Source organism: Borostomias antarcticus, assembly GCF_949987555.1.
Source record: "Borostomias antarcticus genome assembly, chromosome: 19".
NCBI lineage: Eukaryota > Metazoa > Chordata > Actinopteri > Stomiiformes > Stomiidae > Borostomias > Borostomias antarcticus.
The window spans coordinates 21274514-21299851 of NC_140252.1; the positions used below are offsets into that span (position 1 = coordinate 21274514).

The 25338-nt window shown below is 51.9% G+C and overlaps 1 protein-coding gene across 1 annotated transcript in view; it reads right to left on the reverse strand.

Annotated features, from left to right (window-relative positions):
- LOC311322082 (low-density lipoprotein receptor-related protein 1B-like) overlaps positions 1–25338 on the reverse strand; it is a gene marked incomplete at both ends in the record, with an annotated part of 130697 nt that overhangs the window by 43606 nt on the left and 61753 nt on the right. The window contains 21 exons of the mRNA XM_084454092.1: positions 445–632; positions 1613–1753; positions 2813–2935; positions 3744–3872; positions 4894–5013; positions 6395–6517; positions 6803–6952; positions 7053–7166; positions 8430–8549; positions 8685–8813; positions 9791–9916; positions 10892–11084; positions 13955–14159; positions 15992–16181; positions 19890–20261; positions 20508–20635; positions 20985–21136; positions 21387–21513; positions 24301–24430; positions 24626–24760; positions 25196–25327. Of these exons, the coding sequence (XP_084310218.1) occupies positions 445–632; positions 1613–1753; positions 2813–2935; positions 3744–3872; positions 4894–5013; positions 6395–6517; positions 6803–6952; positions 7053–7166; positions 8430–8549; positions 8685–8813; positions 9791–9916; positions 10892–11084; positions 13955–14159; positions 15992–16181; positions 19890–20261; positions 20508–20635; positions 20985–21136; positions 21387–21513; positions 24301–24430; positions 24626–24760; positions 25196–25327 (3227 nt within the window). The remainder of the gene's footprint in view (positions 1–444; positions 633–1612; positions 1754–2812; positions 2936–3743; positions 3873–4893; positions 5014–6394; positions 6518–6802; positions 6953–7052; positions 7167–8429; positions 8550–8684; positions 8814–9790; positions 9917–10891; positions 11085–13954; positions 14160–15991; positions 16182–19889; positions 20262–20507; positions 20636–20984; positions 21137–21386; positions 21514–24300; positions 24431–24625; positions 24761–25195; positions 25328–25338) is intronic.

The window sequence follows — 25338 nt, forward strand, 5'->3', positions numbered from 1 at the left end:
CTATCTGTGCTGCAGGGAATTTGGTGCGCTCAGTAGTCGACTTGTGACTGTCGTGATGGTACGTCGTGTGATTGTGAAAGGAACAGACTTTGTTGCGAAAATGACATGAGAGTGGCACTTGCCAAGGTCTGAACTGGTCTCTGAAAGGCAACAGCAGAAGTCACACTGATTTGCAGTAAATATTCATTATAATGCTTTTGTTTTTGTGTGAAAATCATGTTTTGATGGTTTTGTTCTTTGAACACAGTGATGTTGATGCACGGTTCATTTTGTGCACCAGTAAAATATATACCTACAGTATGTTTTGAATTTGAAAATTTTTTATTTTTCCAATTAAGAAGGGTTCGGTGAATGCGCATATGGAACTGGTGGGGTTCAGTACCTCCAACAAGGTTAAGAACCACTGGTCTAGGGTCTAGGGTCTAGGGAAGGAGAAGGTCCTACCTTGTAGCCGACCAGCAGGTCCTGGCAGTCCTGCGAGCAGCCGCTGAGGCGCGGGTTCAGGCACTCGTTGGCGCCGCAGCCTCGCTCGTCCGAGCCGTCGCCGCAGTCGTCCCTCCGGTCGCACAGGACGCCCAGGGGCACGCAGCGCCCGCTAGCGCACATGAACACCGAACCGTTGCACAGGCTTTCTGAAGAGACAACGAGAACCTTTTGGAACGCGGAACCTATAACGTTAGAGCACTAAACCTACAACACTAAACTCCCTCAGTTTCACAAGAACACCTTTCAGAAGGCTGTGGTCTGGCCTGGTGGTGGGCGAGTCTCTCCTGCCTTTGTACAGAACAGTGAGAGGGAGATGGATGAGGTTCTGCCAGCTGGGATGTTACACCCGAGGAAGGCAGACCAGCTAACACCACCACCACCGGGGTCAGTGTGAGGCCAGTGTGGGAGGCCAGTGTGAGGCCCGTGTGTGAGGCCTGTGTGGGAGGCCAGTGTGAGGCCCGTGTGGGAGGCCCGTGTGAGGCCCGTGTGGGAGGCCAGTGTGAGGCCCGTATGGGAGGCCAGTGTGAGGCCCGTGTGTGAGGCCTGTGTGGGAGGCCAGTGTGAGGCCCGTGTGGGAGGCCCGTGTGAGGCCCGTGTGGGAGGTCAGTGTGAGGCCCATGTGGGAGGCCAGTGTGAGGCCTGTGTGGGAGGCCAGTGTGGGAGGCCAGTGTGAGGCCCGTGTGGGAGGCCCGTGTGAGGCCCGTGTGGGAGGTCAGTGTGAGGCCCATGTGGGAGGCCAGTGTGAGGCCTGTGTGGGAGGCCAGTGTGGGGCCCGTGTGGGAGGCCAGTGTGAGGCCCGTATGGGAGGCCAGTGTGAGGCCCGTGTGGGAGGCCAGTGTGAGGCCCGTGTGGGAGGCCAGTGTGAGGCCCGTATGGGAGGCCAGTGTGAGGCCTGTGTGGGAGGCCAGTGTGAGGCCCGTGTGGGAGGCCAGTGTGAGGCCCGTGTGGGAGGCCAGTGTGAGGCCCGTGTGGGAGGCCAGTGTGAGGCCCGTGTGGGAGGCCAGTGTGGGGCCCGTGTGGGAGGCCAGTGTGAGGCCCGTGTGGGAGGCCAGTGGGAGGCCTGTGTGGGAGGCCAGTGTGAGGCCCGTGTGGGAGGCCAGGCTGGCCTCGTCAGTGAAAGGCTTGCCTGCTGCGGAGCACTTGGGGTTGTGTGGCAGCTCGTCTGATTGGTCCAGACAGTCGGCTGATCCGTCACATTCCCACTGGGCGCTCGGCAAACAGCGGCCATCTGCACAGCGGAACTCACCCAGGCTGCAGGACCGGTACTCTGAACACCACGCAGCCCACACACACGCACGCACGCTCACCATACAAACACGCACGCACGCTCACACACACACATACGCACGCACGCTCACACACACGCGCACGCACGCACGCTCACACACACACACACACACACGCACGCTCACACACACACACAAACACACACACACGCATTCACTCACACACACACACACACACGCATGCACGCTCACAGACACATGCATTTACTCACACGCGCACACACACACACATGCATTCACTCACGCACACACACACACACACAGAGAAAAAGCACTGTTGATATGATACAAGTCTGTATAAACATCCCACAACAAGAACCCGGAGGTTTTACTAAATACACGTCACATGACAGGAACCCAGAGGTTATACTAACCACACACAGGTGACTAATCACATGACAGGAACCCAGAGGTTATACTAACCACACTCAGGTGACCAATCACATGACAGGAACCCAGAGGTTATACTAACCACACTCAGGTGACCAATCACATGACAGGAACCCAGAGGTTATACTAACCACACCCAGGTGACTAATCACATGACAGGAACCCAGAGGTTATACTAACCACACGCAGGTGACCAATCACATGACAGGAACCCAGAGGTTATACTAACCACACTCAGGTGACTAATCACATGACAGGAATAGGGATGTTATACTAATCACATGACAGGAACAGGGAGGTTATACTAATCACATGACAGGAACAGGGAGGTTATACTAATCACATGACAGGAACATGGAGGTTATACTAATCACATGACAGGAACAGGGATGCTATACTAATCACATGACAGGAACAGGGATGTTATACTAATCACATGACAGGAACAGGGATGTTATACTAATCACATGACAGGAACAGGGATGTTATACTAATCACATGACAGGAACAGGGAGGTTATACTAATCACATGACAGGAACAGGGATGTTATACTAATCACATGACAGGAACAGGGAGGTTATACTAATCACATGACAGGAACAGGGATGTTATACTAATCACATGACAGGAACAGGGATGTTATACTGACCACACTCAGGTGACTCATCGGAGCCGTCGCCACAGTCGTCGTCATGGTCACAAACGAAGCTCTGAACGACGCACCTCAGATTGCTGCACCTGAACATGCCCTGGATACAGGTGCTGTTGGTGGCTGCGTGGAGAACAACATCCAGGTCAGGGGTCATCCAGAGTTCACGACCCCCATAAGGAGGACCAGTGTCCCGTATTTCAGACTTGCAGTACTGTGGTAAAATTTATTTTTTTCTCTCTTCTAGATATCTTTTTTTTTTTACATTTTTACATTTACATTTTTTCATACGATTACAGGCAGTTGTAGGAAAATGTTGTAGGCTACAAATGATTAGTCTAGAAGAGAAATGAAGCGGAACTTCACTCTGTTTGATAAGACATAAGACAATTACACTGACTGAACCAGACACGCTAGCATGAACCAGACACGCTAGCATGAACCAGACACGCTAGCATGAACCAGACACGCTAGCATGATGGTGCTTCAGTTATGAACACTAATTTCATGGTGCTGCAGCCGGACGACTAATAAAACATCCATGAATCTGAGCACGACAAGTTCAAGGTCAACAGTACTGAGATGGGTGGAGGGTGTGATGGTAGTGAGGGTGGTGTGATGGTAGTAGTGAGGTGGGTGGAGGGTGTGATGGTAGTGAGGGTGGTGTGATGGTAGTAGTGAGGTGGGTGGAGGGTGTGATGGTAGTGAGGGTGGTGTGATGGTAGTAGTGAGGTGGGTGGAGGGTGTGATGGTAGTGAGGGTGGTGTGATGGTAGTAGTGAGGTGGGTGGAGGGTGTGATGGTAGTGAGGGTGGTGTGATGGTAGTAGTGAGGTGGGTGGAGGGTGTGATGGTAGTGAGGGTGGTGTGATGGTAGTGGTGAGGTGGGTCAGAGCAGGGATGACCTGAGGAGAACACAGCAGGGGTCCTTACCACAGCCGGCCACTGAGAGCTCATCGCTGCCGTCGGGACAGTCCCTCTCCCCGTCACACAGCCACGTCTGGGGCACGCAGGCGTAAGAGGCGGGGCAGCTGAACAGCCCCGGACCACAGGTCACCAGGCCTGGACACACCACATGACACGGGGGGGTATTAACGCTCAGTTTCGGGACCGGCTCATTGGTTTGTTGTACCATGCAGGTAAAAGCAACCCAAGTGCAGATTTGTAATTGAAATGATTTCAAATCAAATATTTAAATCAGGTCTGCGCTCCATTCCCTCCGTTCCCTGAGTCCCTCCGTTCATCCGCTAAACACTGTGAGCAGTGTGGGGGCCCTGCAGGGGGGGCGCCGGAAAAAGGAGAAAACAAAGCTAATTTTGATTATATTTAAATTATTACTATTTGGGTTTGAGGCTAATTTTTTTCACAGTGGACAAATTTGTTTCACTTTTGAATAAAATATAAAACTAAAATTGAATCTTTGTCTCTTTCTGCAACTCTTGGTTCTTTTAAAACAAGCCTGAAGACTTTTCTTTTTGCCACTGCTTTCTAAGAGGAGTTATGTTTACCAGTATACTGCACTGTAACTTTTTTTTCCTGTATTCTATTTGTCCTGCTTTTTGTTTTAAATGTCTATAATGTCTTGCATTTTGTTTTAATGCTTTTAATGTCTCATGTAAAGCACCTTGAATTGCCCTGTGGCTGAAATGTGCTATATAAATAAACCTGCCTTGCCTTGTTATTAGTAGTAAAAGAAATGCCATGTTTGTACAATAGCCTATAATTAATTTTACCAATCTAGGTGAGGCTCGAAAATATTTCCAATTACCCAAGTGGGGCCTGACTGAACAAGTTTGTGAACCACTGTGTTAATGTTTAATAAAAATGCTGCAACGCTGAAGCAAACTCAAAGATGCACCACACATCTCCTGAAGCAAACAAACACGCACCACACATCTCCTGAAGCAAACTCAAACACGCACCACACATCTCCTGAAGCAAACAAACACGCACCACACATCTCCTGAAGCAAACAAACACGCACCACACATCTCCTGAAGCAAACTCAAACACGTACCACACATCTCCTGAAGCAAACTGAAACACGCACCACACATCTCCTGAAGCAAACTGAAAGACTAACCACACATCTCCTGGCTCTCGTCCAGGGCGTCTCCACAGTCCGCCTCCCCGTCACAGAGCCACTGCTTATCGATGCACCTGCTAGCGGAGCACGAGAACTGGTTCCACGAGCAGGACGAGTCTAGAGAACACACAAGAACCACCATCACGAGCAGGACGAGTCTAGAGAACACACAAGAACCACCATCACGAGCAGGACGAGTCTAGAGAACACACAACAACCACCATCACGAGCAGGACGAGTCTAGAGAACAACCACCATGGGGGCACAGCTTTCAACACACATTTACACATGGAAACAAACATTATTATTCATGTTTTCACATGAGGGAGCAATTCACCGTGGTTTTATGTGTTAAACAGTCACCACTGCACTACTTTCATAAGTAATCATGATAAATAATCATTCATAATATAATTTTAATGATATAGCACTTTTCATTGTGAAACAATCTCAAAGTGCTGACACTAGATACAATGACTACCTAGAAAATGCAGAGGAAATAAATCTCTTCTGTTGCTAAAGGTTAATAAAAAGAGTAGGCGCTCATCCTCATGCGGGGAAATAAAAATCACTGCCATCGTGGAAAGTACAGGTAACACATCATAACATTGCAACGCTCAGTCTGTAAGCACTTTCAAAGCAGCCCGTCTCAGAAACTCAGCCCGTGTGCAGAAGAGTGCGAAGCCAGGAGGAATATTCCGCCCTGGGTAGCAGATCTACGGCTGAATTGTCCGTTAGTTAATTTGTTTGGAGTTGCCATCGATTTCCTGGCTCTGCTCTGCAGGGGGCCGGCGCCCGCTCACAGTAGCCAAGGCACGGACATGACCGGTGTGTGTGTGTGTGTGTGTGTGTGTGTGTGTCCGCCTGCAGGATGGGACTAGTCCTAACAAAGCGCAGAGCGTTTGCCTCAGAGAGCTGTTTAACAAGCTGTCAGTAGAGGGAAGAACATTCAGTGTGAGTTTGGGTCAAAATGGAGGCCCCCAGCAGCCCCCAGGAGGAACGTGAGCTCCGGTAACCGTGGTTCTTCCTGAGGCTTCCAGGCCTTTGAAGGGGGGATTGATGAGAGATCTCCCTCTGAGGGTCGGGGGGATTGAGCTCAGCGGGGGGGGGGGCGTTCCTCTCAAGACCACCTTCCCCAAAGACGGACGCTTCTCTGATCCCTCCAACATAATGACCAGAAAGACAGCAGGGGGGGTGGACCAGGGGGTTATTATGGGATGCCTGGGTAGACCCAGGTTAATCTGAACAGCTGGAGATTTTTGTGCGTTGGCTGTAAGCCGACGCACCATGAAGAGGGAATGCCGCTTTATTCATTTTATTCTCATCAATCGCAGGTGAAAATGATGCAACTCTGACGTGTGTAAACTTGAGAGTTCACACGCTAAAACCTGAATACCAAACACCTGTGAGTGATCTGTGCGCCAAATTAGAACAAATAAACCAGATGTGTGAAGATGCTGTTAGTGGGGTGGTGACAGTGACAGGACGGTCATCGTACCACACTGGACCTCGTCCGCGCCGTCCTCGCAGTCTCTCTGCCCGTCACACAGCCAGACGAGGGAGATGCAGCTGCCCCCGGGGCAGAGGAAGTACCCCTCAGGACAGCCCTGCCGCACGGACGCTGCAGAGCAACCATAACAGACCCACCCCCCCAGGGCTGCGTCACACCTTCCTCTCAGACCCACCCCCCCAGGGCTGCGTTCATCATGCACTTATTTAAAGAGCATCAGGTGAGTGGTTTTCCATTTGGCCAAGCGTTATCGAATCAACAGACATTACCATATGCTAATATATTCTCAATGTCAGATTTCCATATCAGTGGAGCTTAAAATGTAGATAAATTCCCCCAAGCATGCGTGTGTGTGGAGGAGGGTGACCGCTCCAGTATCAGCAGGCGGACGGTCACCTGGGCAGCGCGCCTCGTCTGAGTAATCCCCACAGTCGTTGGCTCCGTCACAGATCCAGGCCGGCCGGATGCAGAGAGACGTGGAGTTGCAGCCGATAAACCCCGTCTCTTTCACCCCGAGTCGGAAGTAATCGGAGCAGCCCAGGTTATCTAGGCACACGGCAGCGTCCACACATTAACATCACAGCGGCGTGCGCCCAGATATGAGCTTTGACCGCGGGCGTGTCCACGACAGCCTTATCAGCCTCACCGCAGCTCTGCTCATCCGACGCATCGGCGCAGTTGATGACCTGATTGCACCGGAACGAGCCGGGAATACAAGAGCCGTCTCGACAGCGCCATTCCAGCTCAGCGCACGCTGAATCTAGAGGACACACACGCACGCACGCACGCACGCACGCACACGCACGCACGCACGCACGCACACACACACACACACAGTGGGTCAAACAGTAGTAGGTCAAATAAAATAAGTAAACTACCTCTTTAAAGGTCCCCTATTATGTTTCCCTTTCCAAGTCTCTGTTTCCCCAAAACTGTGTGAGTATTTCTTGTGTGAACACCAGTCAGATGAAACGAGCGCCCTCTGGGACCACCCTGTTCTCAACCGGTTGTTTCTGTGTCTGCAGAGTTAACGCAGCTGAGCTACGCCCCCCCCCCTCACCCCCCGCCTCCACAAGTTAAACTATGCAAACGCAGAAAGACGTTTCTGAATGGTTAGTTAACCATTTTTTTAACTTTTTTTTAAAAGATGGCGGGGGTGTAATTCTAATACTGTAAGTCCTGTTCTGAGGTCAGAACGGGAGGCAAATCTTGTTGAATCACATCAGGTTTTCAGAATTTGGCTGCCAAGAAAAACCTGACTGGGTCGTCTTATTTCACTGTGTGTTAGTAGCCCTCACAGACCCTAATGGACTGCATGCGCACAAACACTGAAAAAAGAGTGAGTTTAATAGGGGACCTTTAAGGAAAGAACAAAACCATGTAAGGATGGGTATACAGTTAATGTGGTATATAATATTTGCGATAGCGTAGGAGTTGGTTTCCAGATAGCTTTCGTTTTGAGGGCCAGATGCCTTCAGACCACAACTGAACTGAAGGGAGAACGCTTGAATCGAGACGAGACCACCTCTCCAGGTAGAGAGACCAGCCTCTCCAGGTGAGACCATCCTCTCCAGGTGGGCTCATCGCAGTTGATTTGTTGCGGAACTGGTCGCAATTTCTATGTTCACACATGACAAAATGAATCGTAATACGAGGGAATCAATTTGGGAATAAACCCCCTGGTGTGAAAACACCCTAAGGATGTGGTAATGTGGTTTCAGTGATTTATTTTATTTTATTTAACCTTTATTTATACAGGTAAAAAACACATTGAGTTCAGAAGACTCATTTAACAGTGATAGCTGTGTGTGTAGTGTAGCTAAGGATGTGGTAATGTGGTATCAGTGATAGCTGTGTGTGTAGTGTAGCTAAGGATGTGTTAATGTGGTATCAGTGATAGCGGTGTGTGTAGTGTGGTTTCAGTGTTAGCGGTGTGTGTAGTGTGGTATCAGTGATAGCTGTGTGTGTAGTGTGGTATCAGTGATAGCGGTGCTGGTTAATGTAGCACTAGTTTCTTCCTTACTGTTGCAGTGAAGCTCATCAGAATTGTCTCCACAGTCGTTGACTCCATCACAAACGCGTGGGCTCGCCACACAGCGCTGATTAGAGCACCTCCCGAAGCCCCGTCGGCACTTTCTGTTATCTTGAAAGAGCAAACGAACACAAGTAATATCCAACTCACCTTATTGACAGTAGCAACACGATGTTCTCTCTAGATTTAGATTGAATTTAATTGGAGTGGAGCTTGAGGAGCATGAATAAGGTCTTTGCAGCTCACCACAGTAGTGCATCTTCTCGTCAGACCTGTCCTTGCAGTCTGCTGCTCCGTCACACGTGAGCTGGTAGTCGACGCACTCTCCACTCCCACACTCAAACTCCCAGTAACTGCTGCACAAAGACTTCTCAGCTGCAAAATTCCCAAAAGAGAGGAAGGTTATTTTCTAAGACTGGATCCTCAACAACAACAACAACAACATCATCTGCTTCTTTCTAAAGTTCAGTTCATTTCACCCTGAAAGGTTTCAAACACAACGATCTGCATTCACCAACTGTTCTTAATCACCATGTTCTTCTTAAACCCACTTAAGGTTGGAAGATTCTGGTTCACTCATGTTTTCTAATGTGGGATTTGTTCAAAGATAAATGGACTGCACTTTAACAGCCCTTTAACAGCACTTTTATCTAATGTGCTTTACAATGGCCTCTCATTCACCCCCTCATTCACCCACTCATTCACCCACTCATTCACCCCCCCATTCACCCACTCATTCACCCCACCATTCACCCCACCATTCACCCACTCATTCACCCCCCCATTCACTCGCCCCCTCATTCACACATTCATTCACCCCCTCATTTGCCCTCATTCACCCCCTCATTCACCCCTTCATTCGCCCCCTCATTCGCCCCTCATTCACTCCTCATTCGCCCCCTCATTTACCCCATTCATTCATCCCTTCATTCACCCACTCATTCACCCACACATTCACACACACATTCACCCACTCATTCACCCCCTCATTCACACACACATTGGCCGCATGCAGCCGTTGTCATGCCAAGTCCCAGCTGCTCATTGAGAGCAGTTTGGGCTTCAGTGTCTTTCTGAAGGACACTTCTACATGTGGACAGGAGGAGCTGGGATTCGAACCACCAACCCTGCGATGACTGGATGACCCGATCATAATCACTGATATCTGATGGATGGATGGATGAATGGATAGATGGACAGAACAAACCACAACGGTCTCACAGGCACTTTGCTCTAGTTCATAAATATGCCGACGGGTTTGTGAGTAGCCCAAGACTGAGCACCAGGGATCAGCACTCCCACACAGCTCCATTATTCACAGCTGAGGAGAAGAATAAAAACACTAGACTTACATACACATTGGTTATCCTCCTGTAAGACCCGTTCCCCTCGGCAACTACAGTTCACCGTGCCGTGTGGCGTGAGGAGACAGAGGTCGTGGCAGCCGCCGTTCATCACTCCACACGGAGACGATTCACCTGGGAAGAGTAGCCAGCGCCATGGTGAGAGCACGTCACTAGCGCGCCCCTTCTGAATGATGACAGGGTCACGCAACCATTAACTCAAACTCTCCGAGTGACTGAACTCTCCGGAGCTCTGGGAACATTCCAAGGACGAGCGGCGTCTCCGGAGGTAGAGTCGTCGGCGCGGGGCGGCCCTGTCTGAACTGTGCTTGGCACGGCCACTGCAGCACGAGCAACGCTCTGACCCGAGCCCACTGCCCTGCCAAGACAGCCAGAACCCAGCCCGGCTGGGAGGGGAACTCCCCACACACACGGGCCGGCTCCGGCCCACTGCTCAGCCGAACCGCCATTGCCCAGGTCAAGAGCCTCGGGGAGGTCCGGTACCCAAGCTGCTCTTTGTGCTTCACAGCACACTGGTGTTTAATGACCCGTTGGATGGGCTGGTGGGCGGAGTCCTGTACCATACTAGACTAGACTAGACCATACTAGACTAGACCATACTAGACTAGACCATACTAGACTAGACTAGACCATACTAGACTAGACTAAACCACACACCCGGACAAACTATCGAAGCAAACAAGGTGGCATTATGACTAACTATAAGGGTCAGTTACGTCTGAACAGCTTTGGCTGGAAACGTCACACGATGGAACAGCTCTAGTACAGGAGCTACAGTGTGAGGATTCATTATGCTTTTAATCCAGCACCTGATCTGAACGTATTTTTGGATGTGCTCGACTTCTACCTCTACTTAGTAGTGAAGCATTTCTTCCAGCGTATTTCACACACCAGTGTATTATTACTGTGTTTATTATTACTGCGTTATTACCATGTTTACAGTAGTATTACTGTGTTTATTATTACTGCGTTATTACCATGTTTACAGTAGTATTACTGTGTTTATTATTACTCTGTTTATTATTACTCTGTTTATTATTACTGCTATTACTGTGCTTGTGTCATCTAAGGGATTTCTGAATTACTCACAACTGTTGGTGTCCTTGGCAACCACGATAATCCCCATTGGCTGGTGTGGGATGTCTGCTCGTAGGACCTGCACGTCGCCGGCCGTGTGCTTGTCTGAGCGGACCACGGCTCTCCGGACCCAGTCAGACCAGAAGATGAAGTTCCCATGAACGGCCAGTCCAAAGAAGGTCCCCGGACCTGACCTCAAAATAACCTGACAATGGAACGACAGAGAAAATAATGTTCAAATGCAGGTGATCTGCAGTGCTCAATGAATGTGTTGGTCTACTAGAAGCTTCTAGAAACAGCCCTCACAGTTCAGAATGTGTTGGTCTTCTAGAAGCTTCTAGAAACAGCCCTCACAGTTTAGAATGTGTTGGTCTTCTAGAAGCTTCTAGAAACAGCCCTCAGAGTTTAGAATGTGTTGGTCTTCTAGAAGCTTCTAGAAACAGCCCTCACAGTTTAGAATGTGTTGGTCTTCTAGAAGCTTCTAGAAACAGCCCTCACAGTTTAGAATGTGTTGGTCTTCTAGAAGCTTCTAGAAACAGCCCTCACAGTTTAGGATGCGTTGGTCTTCTAGAAGCTTCTAGAAACAGCCCTCACAGTTTAGGATGCGTTGGTCTTCTAGAAGCTTCTAGAAACAGCCCTCAGAGTTTAGAATGTGTTGGTCATTTAGAAGCTTCTAGAAACAGCCATCAGAGTTTAGAATGTGTTGGTCTTCTAGAAGCTTCTAGAAACAGCCCTCTTAGTTTAGAATGTGTTGGTCTTCTAGAAGCTTCTAGAAACAGCCCTCTTAGTTTAGAATGCGTTGGTCTTCTAGAAGCTTCTAGAAACAGCCCTCACAGTTTAGGATGCGTTGGTCTTCTAGAAGCTTCTAGAAACAGCCCTCAGAGTTTAGAATGTGTTGGTCATTTAGAAGCTTCTAGAAACAGCCATCAGAGTTTAGAATGTGTTGGTCTTCTAGAAGCTTCTAGAAACAGCCCTCTTAGTTTAGAATGTGTTGGTCTTCTAGAAGCTTCTAGAAACAGCCCTCTTAGTTTAGAATGCGTTGGTCTTCTAGAAGCTTCTAGAAACAGCCCTCAGAGTTTAGAATGTGTTGGTCTTCTAGAAGCTTCTAGAAACAGCCCTCACAGTTTAGAATGTGTTGGTCTTCTAGAAGCTTCTAGAAACAGACCTCACAGTTCAGAATGTGTTGGTCTTCTAGAAACAGCCCTCAGAGTTCAGAATGTGTTGGTCTACTAGAAGCTTCTAGAAACAGCCCTCAGAGTTTAGAATGTGTTGGTCTTCTAGAAGCTTCTAGAAACAGCCCTCACAGTTTAGAATGTGTTGGTCTTCTAGAAGCTTCTAGAAACAGCCCTCACAGTTTAGAATGTGTTGGTCTTCTAGAAGCTTCTAGAAACAGCCCTCAGAGTTTAGAATGTGTTGGTCCAGAATGTGTTGGTCTTCTAGAAACTAACAGCCCTCAGAGTTGAGAGGAGAAACCACCATCAACACTAGTTTTCTGTGTGTCCAACGAAAGAGAACAACCTTAAGGGATGGGATGGGATGAGAAGGATGTTAGGGATGGAGATCATCAAAGGTGCTTAGAGGATGAATGAGTGATGACAGACAGGGGTAGGAAGGGAACCCTGGGGTCTGTCCTGGGATCTAGGGTTCGTCTGTCCTGGGATCTAGGGTTCGTCTGTCCTGGGATCTGTGTGTCTGTCCTGGGATCTAGGGTTCGTCTGTCCTGGGATCTATGGGTTGTATGTTCTGGGATCTAGGGTTCGTCTGTCCTGGGATCTGTGTGTCTGTCCTGGGATCTAGGGTTCGCCTGCCCTTTAATGGGACATACAGTACACACAATAATTAATTTATTCATTACACATTTTTATGTCAAATCATCCTACTGAAGATGAGAAATCCTGAACAGGATTATTTGACAGATTTTTCCTTTAAAGAAATATAATCTACTGATTTTTCAACCCTGCCATTTCATTACGAAGCCTACTGTTGCTAGGGACTAAAGAACAACGTGGTAGAAACAGAATAAATGAGGGAAAAGAGGAATAATTACTTAATTCTCTGGAATCAGCTGAGAGGAGACCAGGAGATGAATTTCATGAGGCGTCAGCAGTACAGTACACGTGAAAGAATGAATGAATGAATGAATGAATGATTATGTCACATCATCCTGTTTGACACATTTTTCCTTTAAACCGATCATATCTTTTCAATTCGCATCTATTCATTTTCCACCCTTCCACTGTGAAGCCTAGCTAGACACTGACGAACAAACAATACAGTAGCAGCAGAATGAATGGAGGAAATAATGGCTTAATTCCTGGAATGGGTTGAGTGGTGAAGGACCTGAGTTCATCTACATCACCACGGTTTTTCTCCCTCAGTCTATATCAGGATGCACAAGATGAGATCAAACATTTTTTTAAATAGAAAATGAATCCAGTCCCATCCAATCATTATCTTAATTAGTCCAACTTGGACACAGATCAATCAGAGCAGTTTGAACACTGACATCAGACATGGTGTGAGTGAGCAGCGATCCATGTTGAAGTTGGTGAACCAGGAAGTTCGAGTGTGGGCCTCTGTGTCACGGACAAGGATGTCTCCCAGGTTGTTAATCCATGTTGGAGGAGACTAGAGAGTACGATGGTGTCATGTGCTGAAGGGTTTAGGACGGCTTGTAGCAAGCGATCAACTTTAATCGTTTCTCTGAGACAACCTTCCAATATTGAACTTGTAAAAGCGTCTCACATAAAAGGCCATTTCCTCCAGGTATTCTAAACACACTCCCGCCTATGCATGGACATGACGACACAACCAGCCCATCGCTCAAACGCCGTTAGGTTTGACATTTCCAAAGTACTAAGAGCAGACAAGTGCACTAGCAGTCAATCTGACAGGAAGCAGTCAATCTGTAGAGCTTTAGAACGAAATGTCTACTTCAAAGATACACAGCTAGATGTCAAGGTCTCACCATAAAACTCCACGCTAGTCATTCACTTTGCTGGATTAAATATATTACAACGATCTCCACCCGCACCAAAAAAAGAGCCTAATTCTAAGAGCGTACTAGCGACTCACATATCTCTGGGATCCGTCATATTCACATCTTTCAATTTTCCCCAGAGTTCCATCAGAGAAGTAGAGCTTCTCTGCCTTGTGGTCGACGGTCAGGCCGTTGGGCGTGAGAACGTTGGTGCTGACGATCCTCCGGATGTTGTTTCCCTCCAGCGTGGACCGCATGATGCTGGGTAGCTGCTCGTTCCAGTTAGTCCAAAACATCAAACTGTGGTATTGAGAAGACAAAATCAAGAAGAGAAAGAGACACCATTACGTGATCTTGACCAGCATTGATTCATGTTTTAATGTTTCACCATCCCTGTAATATCTAGGCCTGTGACACAAAATAGGTCACACAACATGCTAAATTGCTCATTGTAAACATTTTCTCAAAATATCTGTGCCAGGAAGATATCGGCCAAATGGCTTTGATATATCTGGGCACTTTCATTTCCGAAAAGGCTTGAAAACGGTGATGTGTGTGAGGCTTGAAAACATGGTGGTGTGTGTGAGGCTTGAAAATATGGTGGCGTGTGTGAGGCTTGAAAACATGGTGGTGTGTGAGAGGCTTGAAAACATGGTGGTGTGTGTGAGGCTTGAAAACATGGTGGTGTGTGTGAGGCTTGAAAACATGGTGGTGTGTGTGAGGCTTGAAAACATGGTGGTGTGTGTGAGGCTTGAAAACATGGTGGTGTGTGTGAGGCTTGAAAACATGGTGGTGTGTGTGAGGCTTGAAAACATGGTGGTGTGTGTGAGGCTTGAAAACACGGTGGTGTGTGTGAGGCTTGAAAACACGGTGGTGTGTGTGAGGCTTGAAAACATGGTGGTGTGTGTGAGGCTTGAAAACATGGTGGTGTGTGAGAGGCTTGAAAACATGGTGGTGTGTGTGAGGCTTGAAAACATGGTGGTGTGTGTGAGGCTTGAAAACATGGTGGTGTGTGTGAGGCTTGAAAACATGGTGGTGTGTGTGAGGCTTGAAAACATGGTGGTGTGTGTGAGGCTTGAAAACATGGTGGTGTGTGTGAGGCTTGAAAACATGGTGGTGTGTGTGAGGCTTGAAAACATGGTGGTGTGTGTGAGGCTTGAAAACACGGTGGTGTGTGTGAGACTTGCGCCAAAGTGGAGAGGAACCCTGGTTCAGCCTGAAGCCTCTCTGAGCTGAAAGCTCTCATGCTCAAGGTCAACAGCCCAGCGAGCGCAGAGAGGAGAGGAACAACAATCTCACTAAGCGTGTATTAATAAAACACTCCACAGGCCTCAGACCAGCTGACAGATCCTACCCCCCCCCCCCTCCGTAAAGGTAATGGAATTTATACTGAACTAAACATTTGTGCCAGATGGAAACAGCATCCGGTCTCATGTCATTATACAGCAGGGACTTCTCCAAGTCTAACCTGAACGTAGCAGAGACCTTTGTTCCTGTGTGGTCTGGAGCTCAGAGGAACGTGACGGAACGTGAAGAGAACCTGTGTTCTGTGTTCCTGTGATCCCACGCTGGGGTGTAGCGCTGCGAGGATCTGCACACGTGTGATCTCACAAGTCACATGACTAGCGGCACCGTGTGATCTCACAAGTCACATGACTAGCGGCACGCTGCACGCGCTCAGGGGCCAGCCATGGAGACGCCAGCGTTCACACGTCACATTTAACTCCTCCATCCCTCCATCCATCCATCCACCCACCCACCCATCCATCCATCCATCCATCCATCCATCCATCCACCCAACCATCCATCCCTCCCTCCCTCCCTCCCTCCCTCCCTCCCTCCACCCAACCATCCATCCATCCATCCATCCATCCATCCATCCATCCATCCATCCATCCATCCACCCATCCACCCAACCAACCACCCACCCACCCATCATCCATCCCCCCCTCCATCCCTCTGACTCCAGGGCAGAGCAGGCAGGACCTGTGAGGGAAGCACCCAGCCGCCCTGAGGACCGGTCACCACGCACCAGGGCGTGGTCACCTACTTCTGACACTCGGCCAGCACCAGGGCGTGGTCACCTACTTCTGACACTCGTCCAGCACCAGGGCGTGGGGGTGGTCACCTACTTCTGACACTCGTCCAGCACCAGGGCGTGGGGGTGGTCGTGCTCCGCCAGGCTGACCACGGCCTCTCTGCGCCGGGCGCCGGGCCGGTCCTGGTCCAGGCTGAGTCTGCTGATGGAGGCGCTGGTGGAGCTGGTCCAGTAGAGGGCGTCCCAGGCGCGGTGGTAGGCCAGGCCCTCCACGGAGCCCACGTCTGGGGAGGAGCACAGGGTCATACTGGGGTAGACCTCCAGTCCACACACACACACGCCACACGCACACACGACACACGCGAACACGCCCACACACACACACGCCACACACACACAGACATACACGCGCGAACACATGATGCTTGATGAGGACAGTAGCACTATGAGGAGGACAGTAGCACTAGGAGGAGGACAATAGCGCTGGGAGGAGGACATTAGGGTTAGGAGGAGGACAGTAGGGTTGGGTGAGCGTGTTAATGCTTCAGATGAACACAGCCATTACTCCCTCTCCCCTCAGCTGCCCTCAGTAAGTGTGATGGATCCTCTTCTCTTCTCTCCCCTCCCCTCTCCTCTCCTCTCCTCCCCCCCCCTCTCCTCTCCTCTCCCGTTCCTCCAGTCAGAAGGACAGTGTGAGCCCAGTCAGGGGAAGTTTCCACCCAAGCTAAGTGACACATCTGCTGCCTGTGCGCATTAGGAAGATACGACCACGCTGATAAAACCTCTATAGGAAGAGATACGACCACGCTGATAAAACCTCTATAGGAAGATACGACCACGCTGATAAAACCTCTATAGGAAGAGATACGACCACGCTGATAAAACCTCTATAGGGAGAGATACGACCACGCTGATAAAACCTCTATAGGAAGATACGACCACGCTGATAAAACCTCTATAGGGAGAGATACGACCACGCTGATAAAACCTCTATAGGTGAAGCGGTCAAGTTCAGGAGTTCTCCCATGAAACAATCAATCAACCTGATGTATGATAGCGGGCATATTCAGTTTATGCTAGTATTAATCGCCCGTCTTAAAGGTTAGAAGGATTTTTGTTTAATTATAAAATGATTCAAGCAATCAAGTTTCCTTCTCCTGTGGAAAGGTTATATTTCTGGAGGATTCCGTGGTGGTTTTGGGAGTGAGAGGCTGATGGCTCGTTGTCAGTCTGGTGTCTGAGGCTCTGGGTGTGATCAAAGCGTTCATCTCTGTCTCCACCCACGGAGTTAACACAGCAGTACGGCCCTGTGCAGTTCAGAGCCAATCAGATCATTCCTGTCTCATCATCTTTGACTACAACAAACAAAGATGGATTTTCCCCGAAGACACAGGGAGCCGGCGATACAAGCTCTCTCCCCCTCCCAAGATACAAACTCCCCCCCCCCCCCCGAAGACACAAGCTCTCTCCCCATCTCCCTCCCAAGATACAAGCTCCCCCCCCCCCCCCGAAGACACAAGCTCTCTCCCCCGCACCTCCCTCCCCCTCCCAAGATACAAGCCCCCCCCCCCCATCCCGAAGACACAAGCTCTCCTCCCGCACCTCTCTCCCCCTCACCCTCCCAAGATACAAGCCCCCCCCCCCCCCGAAGACACAAGCTCTCTCCCCCTCCCCTCTCTCCTCCTCCCCCTCCCAAGATACAAGCCCCCCCCCCCCCCCGAATACACAGCTCTCTCCCCCTCCCCCTCCCAAGACACAAGCCCCCCCCCCCCCCCGAATACACAGCTCTCTCCCCCTCCCCTCTCTCCTCCTCCCCCTCCCAAGATACAAGCCCCCCCCCCTCTTTCTCCCAAGACACAAGCCCCCCCCCCCCCCCCCCCCCCCCGAGTACACAAGCTCTCTCCCCTGCACCTCACTCCCCCTCCCAAGATACAAGCTCCCCCCCCCGAAGACACAAGCTCTCTCCCCCGCACCTCACTCCCCCTCCCAAGACAAGGATCACACTCGCAAACCACAAACATAGTCCACTCTATATAACTGGTGAATACTAAATAAGCATCCAAATAACATTTCTATCAGGATACAACGGACTCAACTAGAGCTAATTCAAAGCATCAGGATCAGTGCTGAATGGGAACTCTGGGTACTGTAGTCCTGGGGATTCTTCCAACTTCTCTCGGCAACAACGTGAGGTAATGTGAACAAAGATCAAAGCTGGCGTCAGACTGCGGAGCGAGAAGACGCCTGGTTCCTCCCTCAGTGTCACCTGGCTACATCAGAGGGATGAGATTCGCTGGGAACTCGCTGGGTTTCACGCTTCAAATAAAGGAACATTGGCGAGCGGTTGTTGGGGAGTCCTTGTCGAGGGGAGACCTTTGATATCGGCGGAGGGGAATGTTAAGAACTCCAAGCAGCAGCTTGACTGGCACATCGCTGATCTCCGGCGAACGCGTGCGGCGTGTGGGGGCGGGACTCCTGGCCGTCATGCCGGGAGACGGGCGGCGTGCAGACGGGCGGCGTGCAGACGGGCCAGGCGCTGCTGGCGCTTCAAAGCAACACAAGACGTAGCGATGTGGAAACGCCAGGCCCGTCATGGAAACGCCACACCACACCTGACAACACGGCAGGCGTTCCGAGCGGCTCGCATGGATACAGTACGCTGGCACAAACCAACCAGGTAATAACCTAGACCCAACGCAAACCAACCAGGTAATAACCTAGACCCAACGCAAACCAACCAGGTAATAACCTAGACCCAACGCAATCCAACCAGGTAATAACCTAGACCCAACGCAAACCAACCAGGTAATAACCTAGACCCAACGCAAATCAACCAGGTAATAACCTAGACCCAACGCAGATCAACCAGGTAATAACCTAGACCCAACGCAAATCAACCAGGTAATAACCTAGACCCAACGCAGATCAACCAGGTAATAACCTAGACCCAACGCCAATCAACCAGGTAATAACCTAGACCCAACGCCAATCAACCAGGTAATAACCTAGACCCCAAGCCAATCAACCAGGTAATAACCTAGACCCCAAGCCAATCAACCAGGTAATAACCTAGACCCAACGCCAATCAACCAGGTAATAACCTAGACCCAAAGCAGATTAACCAGGTAATAACCTAGACCCAACGCAGATCAACCAGGTAATAATCTAGACCCAACGTAGATCAACCAGGTAATAACCTAGACCCAACGCAGATCAACCAGGTAATAACCTAGACCCAACGCAGATCAACCAGGTAATAACCTAGAGCAAACGCAGATCAATCAGGTAATAGCCTAGACCCAACGCAGATCAACCAGGTAATAACCTAGACCCAACGCAGATCAACCAGGTAATAACCTAGATCCAACGCAGATCAACCAGGTAATAACCTAGACCCAACGCAGATCAACCAGGTAATAACCTAGACCCAACGCAGATCAACCAGGTAATAACCTAGACCCAACGCAGATCAACCAGGTAATAACCTAGACCCCAAGCCAATCAACCAGGTAATAACCTAGACCCCAAGCCAATCAACCAGGTAATAACCTAGACCCAACGCCAATCAACCAGGTAATAACCTAGACCCAACGCCAATCAACCAGGTAATAACCTAGACCCAACGCAGATTAACCAGGTAATAACCTAGACCCAACGCAGATCAACCAGGTAATAATCTAGACCCAACGTAGATCAACCAGGTAATAACCTAGACCCAACGCAGATCAACCAGGTAATAACCTAGACCCAACGCAGATCAACCAGGTAATAACCTAGAGCAAACGCAGATCAATCAGGTAATAGCCTAGACCCAACGCAGATCAACCAGGTAATAACCTAGACCCAACGCAGATCAACCAGGTAATAACCTAGATCCAACGCAGATCAACCAGGTAATAACCTAGACCCAACGCAGATCAACCAGGTAATAACCTAGACCCAACGCAGATCAACCAGGTAATAGCCTAAACGTGACGCAGCGGCAGACTTACTTTCAACCACCACCTGTCGTCCGGTCCAGTCGTCGTTGACCGCCTGTATATTCCCAAAATGGACGTCGCTGTAGAAGATCCTGTTGGTCCCCAGCGAGTCCTGGCGGAAGCTGAAGGCCAGAGCGATGGCGTTGCGGAGGTGGGCGGGGTCCTCGTAGGGCGTGACGGGGGAGCCGGGGTCTCCGTGGTCATCCAGCCGGGCGCTGCGGAGCGCCGTCCTCTCAGAGTACAGCAGGTAGCCGTCGTAGCGCTGGCAGCTCAGGCCGTCGGCGCCCAGGTAGCCGTGGGCGCAGGAACACGCCCTCCGCCCGCCGCCCTGGTGGAAACACAGCTGCTCACAGCCGCCGTTGTCTCCCTGGCAGGGGTTGCTTCCTGTGGGGGAGGGGCAAGGTAGATCAGGCTCCTCCCACTCTACAGCCACTTTCAAACTGATTCCATCAAAAAGAATTGGACTCGTTTGTATAGAACATGACATTATGGACACAGTATCAAAGTGACTTTAGGCAGATGTTTTCACCTCCACCGGCGGTTAGCTGCAATGCCATTGGTCCTCTTTAACGTGACTAATATGACAAGTGAGTTAAAGGAATAATGTCAATATTGAAGTGGAACCTCAACCTTTCTCCCTGTCTCGGTTAAAGACCTTCACATCCTTCAGGTCAGCCCCCAGGTCACTCCTCAGGGTCACGACCTCCGCCGCCACGTTCCTCTTGGCGCCACGGCGGATGGAGCCGTTGGCGTGGGCCCTGTAGCACAGCAGGGGGGGACGGGGACGTTTGACACAAGGCAATCAATGACCCTCTGCTAATTACCATGGAGGACACGCTGACTAAAGCCCAGCAGACAGAAGGTGAGGGGGCGTGTCCTCAGAGGGGGCGTGTCCTCGCCTCAGCATTGACAAACACACGCAGGATTCAAGCAGGAAAGGTGTTTGTCTCTCTTTCTTTCTTTCGGCATAAACGAGGGGAGTTTTTTATCTCTCGTACCGGGCACCGCGACCTTGTGCGCGGGGGAGATGGCTAACTCTACAAAGGGGTGGGGCCGAGCGCCGGGCTCGTGTTTGCACGCTGTAACGTTTATGGAAAAATAAATGACCTGTCAGTCCAGTAGACGTAGGCGCCGTAGACCGCCAGGGAGAGCACGTCCACGCCGCCGGCTGACAGCAGCGTCTCTCGCCCCGCGCCCGTCTCAAGGTTTATCCGCTCCATCTTGTCGGTGCGCCCATCGCACCAGTATAATTTATTTTCCTAGAATGCAATTTGAAAAATCAAACTTTCGGCGGGGTGTAGATGGGCTGTGTTGTCGTGGGAGCGCATCATTATGAAGAGATGAGGGGGAGTCAGCGGGGGGGGGGAGAAGGAGGAGGAGGGGGAGGGGGCAGAGGGGGAGGGGGAGGAGGCAGAGGGGGAGAAGGCAGAGGAGGAGGAGGAGAAGGCGTGACACCAGCGTGGGCGTCGGGGGGGAAGGAGGAAGATAAGGAGGAGGAGGAGAGCGCACCTCGTAGTCGATGGCGATCCCGTTGGGCCGCGCTATCCCAGAATCCACCAGCGCTTGGCGGTCGGAGCCGTCCAGGCGCGCCCTCCCGATGCTGGGACTCCGCCCCCATTCTGTCCAGAACAGGAACCTGTCCATACAGCCGCCACCGCGGGGTCAGACACGGGGGTCAGAGGTCAGACACACACGTCAAACAGCAGCGCGTTCACGGCCGTCAGGCCTACGGAGCGCGGAGCGACAGGGATGCTAACCGCTAACCACCATGACAGCATCCTCTCAGAGACGCTAACCGCTAACCACCATGACAGCTTCCTCTGAGAGACGCTAACCGCTAACCACCATGACAGCTTCCTCTCAGAGACGCTAACCGCTAACCACCATGACAGCTTCCTCTCAGAGACGCTAACCGCTAACCACCATGACACCATCCTCTCAGAGACGCTAACCGCTAACCACCATGACAGCTTCCTCTCAGAGACGCTAACCACTAACCACCATGACAGCTTCCTCTCAGAGACGCTTCCCTCCTCCGCCGCTGGCAGCGCCCCATTGAGCTGCGACTCTCCCAGCGTAATTGTCAGAGAATCCATATCAGGAAGTGGTCTGCAGCCGGCGGGCGTGATGCACAAACCCCCCCCCCTCCCTCCCGGTCACCCCTCCACTGCCATCCCCCCCCCCCGGTCACCCCTCCACCGCCATCTCCCCCCCCCCCCGGTCACCCCTCCACCGCCATCTCCCCCAGGAGGATCATTACAGCTCAATAGAATGCGAGCGCATGGATATATATATATATAATTCCAGCGCTCTCTCAGCGGTGCATGTTTAATGGAGCTTCTCAATCCTGGATAGCGGGGCAGAGGAGGGGCAGAGAGGAGGGGCAGAGAGGAGGGGCAGAGAGGAGGGGCAGAGGAGGGGCAGAGAGGAGGGGCAGAGAGGAGGGGCAGAGAGGAGGGGCAGAGAGGAGGGGCAGAGAGGAGGGGGAGAGAGGAGGGGCAGAGAGGAGGGGCAGAGAGGAGAGGCAGAGAGGAGGGGCAGAGAGGAGGGGCAGAGAGGAGGGGCAGAGAGGAGGGGGAGAGAGGAGGGGCAGAGAGGAGGGGCAGAGAGGAGAGGCAGAGAGGAGGGGCAGAGAGGAGGGGCAGAGAGGAGGGGCAGAGAGGAGGGGCAGAGAGACTGCTTTCAGAGGCCCTATTGATTTTCCTTCCTGGTGGAGCCATTAACAGAGTCTCCAGACAGCAGCGAGGAGACGAGGAGAATGGGAATCATTCTGTTTGTCACAATGAGGACTTCACCTGCCCAGCACCCCCTACCCCCCCTACCCCTACCCCCCCTACCCCTACCCCCCCTTCACCTGCCCAGCACCCCCTACCCCTACCCCCCCTACCCCTACTACCCCTACCCCCCCTACCCCTACCCCCCCTTCACCTGCCCAGCACCCCCTACCCCCCCTACCGCCCCTTCACCTGCCCAGCACCCCCTACCACCCCTACCCCTACTGCCCCTTCACCTGCCCACCCCCTACCCCCCTACCCCTACCCCTACCCCCCTTTCACCTGCCCAGCACCCCCTACCGCCCCTACCCCCCCTTCACCTGCCCAGCACCCCCTACCCCCCTAACCTGCCCAGCACCCCCTACCCCTACTGCCCCTACCCCCCCTTCACCTGCCCAGCACCCCCTACCCCCCTACCCCCTTCACCTGCCCAGCACCCCCTATCCCCCCTACCCCCCCCTTCACCTGCCCAGCACCCCCTACCCCCCTACCCCTTTCACCTGCCCAGCACCCCCTACCCCCCCTACCCCTACTGCCCCTTCACCTGCCCAGCACCCCCTACCCCTACTGCCCCTTCACCTGCCCAGCACCCCCTACCCCCCCTACCCCTACCCCCCCCTTCACCTGCCCAGCACCCCCTACCCCCCCTACCCCTACTGCCCCTACCCCCCCTTCACCTGCCCAGCACCCCCTACCCCCCTACCCCCTTCACCTGCCCAGCACCCCCTACCCCCCCTACCCCTACTGCCCCTTCACCTGCCCAGCACCCCCTACCCCTACTGCCCCTTCACCTGCCCAGCACCCCCTACCCCTACCCCCCCCTTCACCTGCCCAGCACCCCCTACCCCCCCTACCCCTACTGCCCCTACCCCCCCTTCACCTGCCCAGCACCCCCTACCCCCCCTACCCCTACTGCCCCTACCCCCCCTTCACCTGCCCAGCACCCCCTACCCCTAATGCCCCTACCCCCCTTTCACCTGCCCAGCACCCCCTACCCCCCCTACCCCTACCCCCCCTTCACCTGCCCAGCACCTCCTACCCCCCCTACCCCTACTGCCCCTTCACCTGCCCAGCACCCCCTACCCCCCCTACCCCTACTGCCCCTTCACCTGCCCAGCACCCCCTACCCCCCCCCCCCATTCACCTGCCCAGCGCCCCCTACCACCCCTACCCCACCCCCCCTTCACCTGCACAGCACCCCCTACCCCCCTTCACCTGCCCAGCACCCCCTACCCCACCCCCCCAGCGCCCCCCCTACCCTGCCCACCCTGCCCCCCACAGCTCTGTCTGCCCCCTCTACCCCGAGGGCTCCATCACGCCGAGACCATCGCCGCCAATCGAGCTGATGGGGGAGGGGGCGTTTCAAACCTCTACTCGCTACTCGCCATGAAGACTGAGGGAAAAACAGCTCATTTATTGGGAGAGAGAACACGGTTTCTCGTCCTCGGGGCCGGAGGGAGTCTCATGTTCAGCGTGTCTCCAGACACAGTCAGTTAAAAAAAGATAATTCAGATAATTCCATTATTTAATAATCCATTATGCACCAAATCTAGCAAATGCCATCATTTGAAAGCATAGTTTTTAGATATGCAGCAAATACCAACCAGGAAGACTTTTTTGAGTGAGGAAGATGCCACACATGTACCCACCCTTTCTCTGGGTGCACGGCGATGGCTTTGGGCCGGTCCAGTCCGTCAGAGATCACCACGGCGCGGTGCTGCCCGCTCAGACGGGCCACCTCGATCAGGTTCAGTCCGTGGTCCGTCCAGTAGACGTTACCTGCAACGAAGCACGCCGCTCGTGACCTCGGGCGAAGACCTCGCCAGGCGTACGATGACATCATTACCCACACGGTGTGTCTGAGGCGTACGATGACATCATTACCCACACGGTGCGTCTGAGGCGTTCGATGACATCATTACCCACACGGTGTGAGGCGTGCAGCAGTATTCTCCAAAGAGATGTTTTCCTGACCTGCCATCCAGTCCAGCGCGATCCCCTCCACCCTTCTGAGACCGCTGCTCACGATGACCTCCCTCCACGTCTGGTCCCGCTTGGCTCTGGAGATCCGGTTCAGACCCACGTCCGTCCAGTACAGCGTGTCGTTCCCTACCGGGGTCACGACCCCGAGAGGAGAACACACATTGGTTCATGATGCCTTCAAAGACTGCGCTACAACAGTTAGTTGAGTTATTTTGAAAGGAGAAGCAGATCAGGAGTAAAGAGCCCTTCTCTCACTGGTAGAGACGCAACGCTATGAACATTTCACATCATGATTATACTGATGAAAATTATCCCGGTTATCAGTATTATCACGGTACTGTTAAAATATGCTGAAAATGTTCAAAAACTACATTGAAAACACTTCACTAAGTTTTATATTGAAAACCACAAATAGTTTTAAAATAGCAGCACTATGCACTTTGAGTTTTTCAAAGCATGGTAATAGTGAACACGGTTTTAGTGATCATTTTATCGCGATACATTGAATCAAAAGTTATCAGGGTTAATCATTCTAGCGGTTATTGTTCCATCCCTGCTCACCGGCGTGGAAGTCCAGCGCTGCCGTGGACAGGGAGCCGCTCACGGGCAGCAGGGCCTCCGTCTTGTCCCCGGGGTCCAGAGAGGCCCCCCTGATGCCCTCGTGAACAGAGTACATCAGGAATGACCCCCGGCCTTGAAACACA